Source organism: Amblyomma maculatum, chromosome 5, assembly GCF_055883805.1.
Source record: "Amblyomma maculatum isolate TAMU_Amacu chromosome 5, ASM5588380v1, whole genome shotgun sequence".
In the NCBI taxonomy this organism is placed as follows: Eukaryota; Metazoa; Arthropoda; class Arachnida; order Ixodida; family Ixodidae; genus Amblyomma; species Amblyomma maculatum.
Genome location: NC_139348.1, coordinates 142,018,736 through 142,029,825, shown reverse-complemented (window position 1 = coordinate 142,029,825; position 11,090 = coordinate 142,018,736). Strand labels below are relative to the sequence as shown.

The 11,090-nt window shown below is 43.4% G+C and overlaps 1 protein-coding gene across 4 annotated transcripts in view; it reads left to right on the top strand.

Moving 5' to 3' along the window:
* Nucleotides 1-2,500: 2,500 nt before the first annotated feature.
* The window catches only part of LOC146189782 (protein deacetylase HDAC6-like), a 51,423-nt gene continuing 42,833 nt past the window's right edge, over nt 2,501-11,090 (top strand). For 2 of the 4 annotated variants that reach the window (XR_014707685.1, XM_084604542.1), the window contains exons 1-6: nt 2,501-2,678; nt 2,840-2,998; nt 5,422-5,574; nt 7,945-7,985; nt 9,285-9,384; nt 10,980-11,051. Coding sequence is in view for 3 of the 4 variants with exons in the window: in XM_084604542.1 (XP_084460668.1) it covers nt 2,945-2,998; nt 5,422-5,574; nt 7,945-7,985; nt 9,285-9,384; nt 10,980-11,051 (420 nt within the window). In the remaining variant the exon portion in view is untranslated. Of the gene's footprint in view, nt 2,679-2,756; nt 2,999-5,421; nt 5,575-7,944; nt 7,986-9,284; nt 9,385-10,979; nt 11,052-11,090 lie in introns of all 4 variants that reach the window. The other 2 variants (XM_084604543.1, XM_084604544.1) reach the window with 2 other exon arrangements.

Here is an 11,090-nt window from a genome sequence, read left to right as displayed (position 1 = left end):
ACAGGGGTACTAGGATGCATTATGTTGCTCACATGATATTTCTCTCAAGTCTTCAAACTTCCGCTTCCTCAAGGAGTTTGCACGTGAAGCAGGCATTGACACCGTAATGTGGCCTCCTTGACCCTACTACCCCTGTACCTTTAATAGGTCTTCGTGCCAGAATTTAGGATGAACGGATGCCTCTTCGTTTCTCCTCCATCGAAACGAAGAATCATTCATGTGCTGTGCGATATCAGCGCATGTTAAAGATCCCCAGGTGGCCGAAATTACTCTGTAGCCCTCTACTATGGCTTCTGTTTCTCTCTGCGGTTCAGGTGTCCACAGAAACAAGTGTGACAGATGCTGTGCCTTTCCCTTCCTGTGAATCAATTATTTCTCTTCTAAAACGATTGCAGCATGAAAAAAAAATGAGGACGAGAAAAAACACACACGACAGGAGGAATGTGTGTTTGTCCTCGTTTTGGATGGATCAAGATGGATCAATACCAACGGGCCCACCAAACATCACTGCTGTTGCACATAGTTTCTCTTGCTTTGATTTTAGCCATAAATCGGGTAACCTCTGTTTGGGTATCCTAAAGTGCTGTTTTCACTCTACCCCAATGGTTTGAATAAATCAACCCCATTGCTTTGAACTGCATACAAACTTTTTCTGCGATAGAACTGCAACAGAAAAGTATTAAGTGTTCGACCGTTTCATCCTCTCCACATGCATCGCCAGGAAGAGGAGGAGGAAACTTTGAGAAATTGGTGTGTTCTTCGTGAGAGGACGCTTCTCAAGCCGCCCCAGGGGTGGTTGTTGCTCGATGGCGCTCAACGAAATCCTTTGCACAGACCGTGATGCCGTGTTGCCGGCCTGGATCAGAACTAAGCAATGCGGCCTCCCACTGCTCTGAATTGGTAATCTGCAGGACCTCCAGCAGTTGCATGTTTTCACGTGTTCTAGATCTGCCCTCTGATCACCGCAAAGGGAACATGACATGAGGGTCTGTATCGGCCTGGATACCATTGTGATAATTTATGTGGATTAAAGCACGTATTTGTCTGAAGTTTTCTGAGTAGTGTTTGTTGTAATTTGATGAGTGTAGCGTGGGGTTCTGGATATTTGTCTGTTTTAGTACCAATTCGTAATTCCTCTGTACGTGGGGTCTCTCTCGCGAGCCGATCTTAATTCAGGGTAACGGACCTCCCGGCCTACGATGAGTTCTCAGGCATACTGGTGCGCCGCCTCGTTTCCAGGACGACCCACGTGTGCGGGGGCCCACAAAATTTTAATCGAATGTGCATTTTTAGAGTGACCAAAAGCCTTCAAAATTTTGGCTGCTGGTTGATGAATTCTACCCTTTGTGAAATAAAAATGAATTTGGAGTTCATCGTGACAATCGCCAGAGCTACAGCCGCCTCTTCTGCCTCCTCTGGGATTCGTGCTTTGTCTATTGTTCCTGAATTTTGTTAGCGATGTGGTAGATTAGAATAGTGTTTCTCTAATGATTGGGGTATTGCTACCCGATGCTGCAGGTGAAACTTCCATGTCTTAAGGTAGTGGAGGGAATTCAAGTATTTTGTGTATAGAACGGGGAAGAGACGTTACCTGGAAATGTCTACCCTCATAGTGTATGTCGGTCTTTTGCAGTACCTGTCTTCCAGTCGATGTTGCGGTCAGCTGCTCCTACTGCGTCGTGAGGTGCGCTTTGGTCATTTCTTCTAACGTGCTATGTATTTCCAGTTGCACGAGTTTTTTGGTAGACATACTAATTGGAAGACCGAGTGCCATTTTGAAGGGCTGCCGAATAATGGAATCCATCGCTTCTCTTTCCTCGGCCTGTAGGAATAATTAGGGCGTGGAATATATAATGCGGCTGAGAATGAAGGCTTGCACAAGTTTGTCTCCTTTTCTTTCATTCCTCTTTCTTTGATATCTAGGTCTGTATAAGGCGAGATGTTTGATTTCTTATCCTTCGGAGTTTTTGGATTAAATCGATGTTTTTGCCATTTGATTGAATGTACATAACCAGTATGTGTAACTTTTCCATTCTCGGGATGGTGAAACATCGAGGTATAAATGTTTGTGTTGATGCTTTTTGTATATCTTTTTGGTTTAATGATTAAAAGTTACAATTTTTGAAATGATCATTCCAAGCCAATTTTGCTCGTCTCCTCCACTACGGCATCTGCCGCTTGCTGCACCGTGCCATCAATTGTGCCACCGTTCGAACAATGAAATTGGCGGGCGGCTTGATTGGCGTAATTTTTGCTCGATAGATGGCGGCACGCGTGCTGTGACTTATGCTTAGGTATCACTCGTCGTCTTTTGCCACTAAATCTTTTCGTTTCTCATAAAGGATGTTTTCTTAAATCACTTTTTCTTCTTTCTCAGAGCACTTTGACCCTTGAATGACTGCCTCAACCGCTTTTGGCGCCCGCAAAAGCAAAAAAGTATATAAAAAATAAAAAAGGTTTTAAAGTGGTGGCGCTACCTGTCGAGATGTTGAACTCAAACTTTCGTTTTCGTCGCCTTTCGCTCTCTCTCCGTGCAGCTGTCGTCCGTCTCGTCGAATTTTGTTGAGACGTTTTGACGCGACCAAAAACTGAGTCACGTGTAGGCTGTCACGTGCGACGTCGCGTCTAGAAAGCAGCACCAAAGGACCAGAACGTCTGGACGTGTATATGAAAGAACGGTAAGCTAACATTGCATAGCTACAAGCTGAAACCATAGCTGGCATGCATTAAATCTGATAAGCATTGTTCTGTTACAGACAGCTACCGAGCATTCTTTCTGACGCCCGTGTGACAGCTAGTAGTGCCGTTACAACACTCGTGTTTCTGTTTTCCCGTAAAGGACGTTGGCACGCGAGCGTGTGCTGGAGCGCACTGGAGAGCGGCACCTTCTGTCAACCGCAGTGTAAAACAAGACGGGACTCGTCCGTTCAGCGCCAGGCGCTCAATGATGTCCACAACCGAGCACGAAGGCGGTGGAGACTGCGCCGTCGAATTGGCGGTGAGTTCGGTTCGAGGCCCATGCTGCTGCCGACGTAAGCGCGTAGCAATCATGCGGAGATGCAGCTGGGATGTCGGTTGTTTCAAATTCGCCTGTCCGTTCCAAACGTGAGGTATCACGGCAGGGGCAGCTGCGCAAGTTTGCCGGGCGGCTTTTTTTCATGAACGGCACTGCTAATAGGGAATGCTTGTGTTACAAACTGGAAAGGCCTGTGCGTTGAGGTTGATGTTTTGCACTAGTTTACCGAGGAAGCACGTATTAATTTATTAATTTGTCAGCTGTTCATAGTTACATTTGTCGGCGATACTTGGCCTGTGCTCTTCGGTTACAGATTGCGAGCACGTGAAGTATTACGAAAAGATTATATTGATGAAGGGCAACGGAAGAGCAATTAATTCAATATATTTAGTACCTTGCTGGCAGTATGCAGGCAAAGTGGCGCGGGCAGTAATAACGTGTCGCATTTGAAACGAGAAACATTAAAAGCAGTGTCTTTGTACAGGTAAGTATGTGAATGACAGCAGATGTACTGCCAGGGTGTTTGCATGTGTGTGCATACAACTGAAAGAGCATTGACAGCATCTGTATATGGCACGATGGGAGCAAAAAGGTACAGGCGATGCTCAGCCATATTTTACTGACAAACAAGCACTAATGTGGAACTTGTATGTTCAGCGGCACCTCGATACCTGTTCCTTGAATAGCTGTTGTGCAGAATAGTATCTAAAAGAAAATTTATCACAGAATATAAACAACATATATGGGTTCCAAAGGAGAGGAGAAAGTACATAGCTGCCTTCTTTGTCAGACATGCAAGGCGCATCGAAGTTCAGTGAAAAGAAATATACTACTAAAACAAAACAGGGAAACAAAATATCTTTATTCACCTTCAAAGTAACGTATGCTAGCCACAATACACTTTCGACATCATTAATAAAGGTGCTGGAATGAGCCAGCAAACGCCTCGCTTCGGATCGACTGAAACGCAGATGTCACACGTGTTGTGCATGAACGTTTATTCCTGCTCATCGGTCAGTGGATAAGGCCCAAAACAGGAACATATCTTGCGCTTGCCCAAATCATTATGAATGATGTTGCTAACACTTTCTTTGCTAATTCTTAATTCCTCTGATATCTATCATTGAGACAGTTGGCAATTTCATAGCAACACATTTCTCGCCCGCGATGTTGTTGGCTGTCACACTTGTCGAGGGTCGGCTTGAACGTGGTTCATCGTCCATGATTTACGTTCCTTCCCCCAAAATTTTTTCTGCTGATGTCATTTGTTTTGTGAACTTTGGCTAACATTGCATGGGTTTCTGCAGCCATTTTTCCCGATTTGTAGCAAAACTTCATGCTTATTCGTTGCTTCATTTAAATTATACAAGCTTTTGCGAACTTGCCATTCAGCTGCCCATAGCAGACTAATCTGTGTCTGTTTCTTGCACTTCTTGCTTCAGAGAGTGTCTCCTGTGCATGAACTTGACTTTATTTTTAACTTGCGTTCCTTTTGAGATATCCAATCAATTATTGAACTTTCTAGATGCACCTTGGATTTTATTTGTGATGTACAGTTTCCTTAATTTTATTGATAGTACTATGATATGAAGTTAAACATGCAAATTAAACTGTAGACATCAAATTGTTTGTATTTTTTCTTATTTCAATCGATGCATTACACATTAGAACAAATGGATCACCGCCAACATTTGCCTATGACCACTAAATAATAGATGATTGGAATTCTTCTCTTGGCGCTTCTTAGGTTTTGGTTTTATCAAGTCACCAATGGCTGTGACACGTAGTTGTCATTATGGTCATATGAGGCACAAGAAAAACTGCAGTATGACTGCCGATATATAGTTTTAAATAACTACATACATCACTTCAACCACCCTGCTTCATGTGTTGGAATGACCGCAAACATGTGATTAGGGGTATTGCAGTTTTTGTCACGCCTCATGTGACCTAGACATCAGGAACACTTATAGCCATCATTGATTAACAAAACAAAAACATCAAGAAGAAAGTAAATTATAAATTATTTAATTTAAACTAATTCAATTGCCACAAGAGGACATATGTATACCAGCCAATGCCTAATGCACCATTTTGAAGGCGAAAACGCACAGGCGTACCTTAATTCTTTAAGGATGACTCCTGTTTTTCATTTCAGCTGCTTGTCACATGCAAATGTCAGTTGCTGTGCGAGGCTTGTGAACAGATGAACCAAGTGTTCGTGTCAGTCAGATTATTGAAGGTGTAAAAGTAATGATGCTTGCCTAATGTGTCTTTGAGGTAATGAGCGAAAACAAATAAAAAAATGGTTATCTCAGTGTGGTTCGTGAAGTTAGTGGATAGACCCTTATATAAAGCTTTCTGCAGTGTCTGTTGAGTAAGAATTTTGGCACTTGGCTCGACAGATGGGGGAAGGCACAGGCCTGGTGTACGATGAGAGCATGGCAGAACACCGAAGCCTCTGGGACAGCCGGCATCCTGAGTGCCCCGAACGGCTGACGGCCAGCTACCAGAGGTGTGTTGACTATGGACTGGTCAACCGTTGTGTCCGTATACCCGTAAGTGCCTTTGCTACCATGAGATGGTGGAAATTGTTAGTCACGCCACTTACAGAAGTGTTTCAAAATGTGGGCACCTTTTGTGGTAAATTTTTAGGAACTAGCGTGCACCTAATAGGCTATTTTTTTTGCTGGTCGAAATCAAGACCTGTTAGTGTTGCCTAATGTGGTTTAATTTGATAACTGTTTTACTGCATCGGTAATCAATGAAACTTTGTAATGACAGATTATATTTTACGGAGAATTGCTTATCATTCATCGCGTCTGTTACTTGCCTACAGAATTTTTCATCACACTCAAGTGAGCCAACCTCAAGTTGTACCTCTCTTGTAGAGTAGTTTAGAGATGGACAAGAACTCTCAGCAAAGCCATTGTTAATGTAGCGACAGAGTGCTACATTAAAAAGCAATGGGGAGAATACAGCTCCTTTGAGGGGCCCTTTTCCACCCACAGAGATTGGTTGAGATTGGGGCTCTCCTACCTGAAGAATAGCTCTTTGGTTAGTGAGAAAGTCTTGGATATAAGCATACATCTGGAGGTTGACCTTCATATGTTGGAGATTTTTGAAAATGGCTGAATGTTAAACGTTTTTGAATGCTTTGATAGGGTTTACACCCAAGATAGCCCCGGTTTTCTTTTGTGTCTCAGACGTGGTGGCCGATTTTCAATGGAGGCAAAAAACCAGGTGCCTGTGTGCTGTTTGATGTCAGTGCATGTTAAAGAACCCCAGGTGGTCTGAATTCCAGGTGCCCTCCACTGCGGCGTCTCTCATAGCCCGGGTCGCTCTGGGACGTAAAACTCCACAAACCAAACCAATCTTCTTTTGTGTCTGGGACCAGACTATCCGGTGCCATGAGTGGAAGCAGGGTGTCTTGGGCAGATAGCCTGGGCTGGAAATCGATATGGTTTGCAATATGAGTTCCCCACATAGTCGTGCAGGTGGTAATGGATGAGATGCTGCATTAGTTTTCTCAGGCAGGATGTTAGCGAAATGGGACGTAGGATTTCAATTTGGAACGATTTGCTCTGTTTGGGATGGAATAGTACATTTGCTTGTTTCCAGTGCTCAGGCATACTCCTGGCCATCCAGCTCTGGTTTAGAATTTGGATGAGGGCTTGGATGGAATTGTTGTCGAGGTTGCTAGTTTTCTGTCAGTAATCCCATCCACACCTGGTGTTGATGTGATTTTTAGTTTTTGTAGTGTGGCTCTGACGTCCGCATCCATGATCGAGGGCGCCTCGATTAGTTTCCTAGATGCACAGTGATGTTGGCATGGTTATGTTCTGTCAGCAAGGTTTACAGTTAAGCCATCACAGCAGGCTGTCCTGTCGCAGATTTGATGCCACTGCTGCTTGGTAGCTGAGTGGTGCTGGTAGCTATTTCCTGATTGAGCTGCACAGTTCGGAGTGTCCATTTGTACTTTTGACGCATCTAACATCTGTGGAGACCGTCATGTGCTTGCCACATGTGTCGAAGGTGGCTGTGGATCTCTGTGATTCCCGCCTTTTCAGGAATCTTGAAGGTGTGATTGCGAATGTGCACTTATATCTCAGCTAACCATTCTTCCAGATTGTGGATGGTAGTTGGCGTCTGATTGCCATTGGGCATAGGCGGTCCCATTTGGCAGTGCGGGCTCCCTTTTGCCGAATCTTTGCTTTCGGTCTTTTGGGTTACTATGTATGTCGGCACATAGCTTTCCGGTGTCTTGTTTCAGGGAACAATTTTGAAAAGAATGTAATTGAGGTCTGCAGCGCTTCTACTTCATGCTGTAGTGCAGTGAGGTTTCTCTGCATGAGAGTGGCGGTGTAGCTCGCGGGCAGCTGGCTGTAATAAGCTTTATAACTGGGAACTTTGGTAAGTCGTCTCACTCCTTGAAGGGCTTTGATATCTGGTGGTTTTATTTGGGAGATTAGGAACTGTTACAGGTTGCTTCACTTACGATGGCAACTCCCGCAATTCCACTGCCGGATCGTCTTTTCAGTGTTGGCCATGTCCAGTAAAATGGGATTAGTCTCAAAGGAGGGGTGGAACATGAACACTTGCTAAGAACAGTCATTGTGTCTTCAAAATAAAATTAGACTGTACTTGTGTTCAGTGCCTCTAAACTATGATCTACATGGTTTGCTGTTGACGTCTTATTTATTTTATTTTTTGTGTTTTTCATGGCAGTTAGTACCATTTCAAAGGTGTCCCATTTTGAACAATGGAGGCCTGATCAATTATATTTTGTCATAAGTGTGCCTGTTGGCGTTTTGTGCACATAAGCAGCCTAACCTGAGCTTCAGTCTTTTGTCACAGACCTTGCATATCTGTTTTGACAGTATGATGATAAATGGTGAGTGAAAGGACACGTGGTACTTTTATTGCAGGCTCGGTCAGCTGAGGAAGCCGAGGTCTTGGCTTTGCATGAGTGAGTAGCTACTCTCATGTATCAGCTTGCCGTTAAGCGGAAATTGATCGAGAGTGATTAAAGAATACGGTCAAAGTGTGGTTAGGGTGCAACGAGAATCAATTGCAAAGTTTCTTCGGAGCACATCAGTTGAGATATTAGGCAATTTTATTTTCGCAAATGTTTTCATTTTGCATGTGACTCGAAGGGCTTATTAATTATTGTAGTCTTTATTTGTGTAAAAGTGAAATAGAAGTCTGCAGTAGAAGAGACAGCTTTATGCGTGACTCATGTGCTTCGATGTTGTGTTACGTTTCTCATGATGTCACATGGATAACAAGTAGGGTATTTTATTGAAATATAGCATTTACTCACTAACCAATGCACTCGTTCTTTTACTTTGCAAAATGTAAATTTTCACTATTTTGTCACCCGTAGATGATGAATTCACCCTTAAAGTTTTTCTTACTGTGTGTTAATGAAATGAGTAGATATGGTGAATTTAGTACACTGCTGAAAGTCGCAATTTATTGTGAATGGTAGGCCAACTGGAAAATCGACTTGGGTTAATTGTAAGCATTTCTATTTTTTTTGTTTTGCTAGTCGCACTGCTTCAATAACTTCGAAACTGTATTTTACAATGAATATAGTGCACAGGCTACTATTGCATTAAAAATAAACTTGCTAGTGCTAATGGTGCTTTAATCAACCCCACTTGTGATGTTTGTCTTCCCTTGCATGGATTTTTTGTATTGGAATGTGCAAAGTAGATGCCCAATTCGAATTCTTCTCGTTCCAACCCATTCCTTAAACTGCTTGCTCATTTCTTTTGTATATTAAACACACATGGTATATATCGTTCTCGATTTTACTTGGTAATGCATTGCTTACCTATTTTATACAACAGAAATGAACGATGCTACTTGTACAGTTAGGGGCAGAAGTTTGCGGGACGTTAGTTTGTGGAAAAATATTTGTGTGTGACTGGGCAAACTCAGCGAATGAAATGTGCTGAATCACGTGGGGACATATGGACGCCCCATTCACAGAAAAATGTATTGCAGAAAAAACTACCGACGTAGCGAAGGAATAAACATTTTTCCACAGATACGTATCGCGCAAACTTTTGTTCCTGACTGTACAGCAGTGCCGGTTAAGAAAAGCAAACTTCTTCCGTAGTGGTATTTGCCAACATTGGTAGCAGCTCAGCTTCGTTACTCTGGGTCATCTATGCAGTAGTTCTTGGGTCTTTCGCTGGCCTTCAGTGCAGATACTGTCATCAATTTTTTTTATGGTGAATACTGCCGGTGTGTCATGCAGTCAGGCACATCTGGATCAACTCAAGCAGACCAATGGCAAGACGGACGCTGAGGCCCTGGAGGCTCTTTGCGCACGCTTTGATTCGATATACATCCACCCGGTATGCACCCTTTCGTCACTCTTCGCCTGTCCTGACACTCGTCCTGACACTGTCCTGTCCTGATACTCAAGCACTCGCTAATGTGCATTTTGAGGTTACGTGCTGTCATGATACGGTTTCGCCCCAGTTTGATTCAACTGGCAGTTCTAACACTCTTTTTAGGACGGGAAAGGGAAACTGCCATGAGCAATACGAGACAGAGCAAGCATGGGAGTGTGAGTTTTCTGGTTATTTCTTCAATAAATAACTAAATTTGACGATTATTTTTTAATGTATTATGCCGAGAGGAAAGCTAGTGGAAAATTGGGAATAAATTTGCTTGTCACGATCACAACGCAACATCTGGGTTGCACTTTGGGTTCTGCTGAAGCGAGGAGAAGCGAGTCAACACTTTAAGTTTTGTGAAACCATATTTATTTTTGCTCTGTCCGGTGGGGAAGGATGAAGGTGCGCTCACCCACTGGCTCGTTGGAAGAGTCGGTCAGGCCCCTGTGCTTGCTCTCGTCAGATGGGGTGGAGTTCAACTCGTCGACACTGGTTACGGGCTCGACGCTTTATGCGATAGCTTCTTTGTCCTGCGTGTGTTTTACAAATTTCATGTATTATCCCCTATGTAACACCCTCATTTGAAGGCTTTGAATCGATGAAAGGGTGTGAGCAAGGAAGCGAGCGAGAAGAGATGGAGTAGAGCTGCCAAAGAGGAAGAATTCCCATTGGGACTTGTCGTCCTCACCAATAAAGAATAAATGTACAGCTTTACTGTCGCTACTCCTAGACTGCATTGCTGTGACGTAGCTGAGTTCTTCTGCAAACAAAATTGGCAGTTTGCATTGTACTATGCTTGGTGGTTACAACAACTGGCAGTTTGCATTGTACTATGCTTGGTGGTTACAACAACGGAAATCCAGAAACTCACCGGATTCTTGCTGTTTTTTCATGCCGCGCATCAAGACATGATTGTGACGTCACAGTCAGATATCGAAACAGAAACTGGTGAGAAAAGAAAATTCAATTATAAATTATTTGGTGGTCGTAAGCAAGAACTGCGTGCGGATCAATATATAAGAATGATTTGCGCATATTTAAAGAAGAAAAATGGCACCAAAATTTTGTGTCTATAGTCCTTTAATCTGGTTTCTGTTCTGCACTCTTCACTCGAAAATGCATACGACGAACACGTGTATGTAACAAAGTCGAGGACATTTGACAGTTTTGTTATAACCTGATTTAACTGTAGTTTCGAGTCTTGCTTTTTCATCCTCATTAAGAACGGGTAGCTTTGCATCTTTTTGCTTATTGCTTTTTATTATCATGGGCTGATTGCACTGTAGACAACTCAAATTCTTTTTGAACGGCAGCAGAGATGTCAATAAGGTGTTGAGGGTGATAGTGACATCCCTCTGTTTCTGTCTGTCTCTAGGTCTAGAGTGAAGAAATAAAAGGCTTTCTTGGCACTGCCGTGCTTCTTGAAGGGTACATAGTGTACTGTAATGTGCCGCACATAGTGTACAAAACAAAGTGCTCAAAACACAGTTTACCTGAGATGTTGCAATTAGAGCAGCGTTGCCAAGGCTCATTTCTGTTTACACTGGCAGAGGACATACGAGCTGGCTCTGCTTGCTGTGGGCTGCACTGTGGACCTGGTCACAGCTGTCGTCAAGGGAACGGTAGGTTGCCCTTATCCCTCTAGCTCACCTTCCTCACTT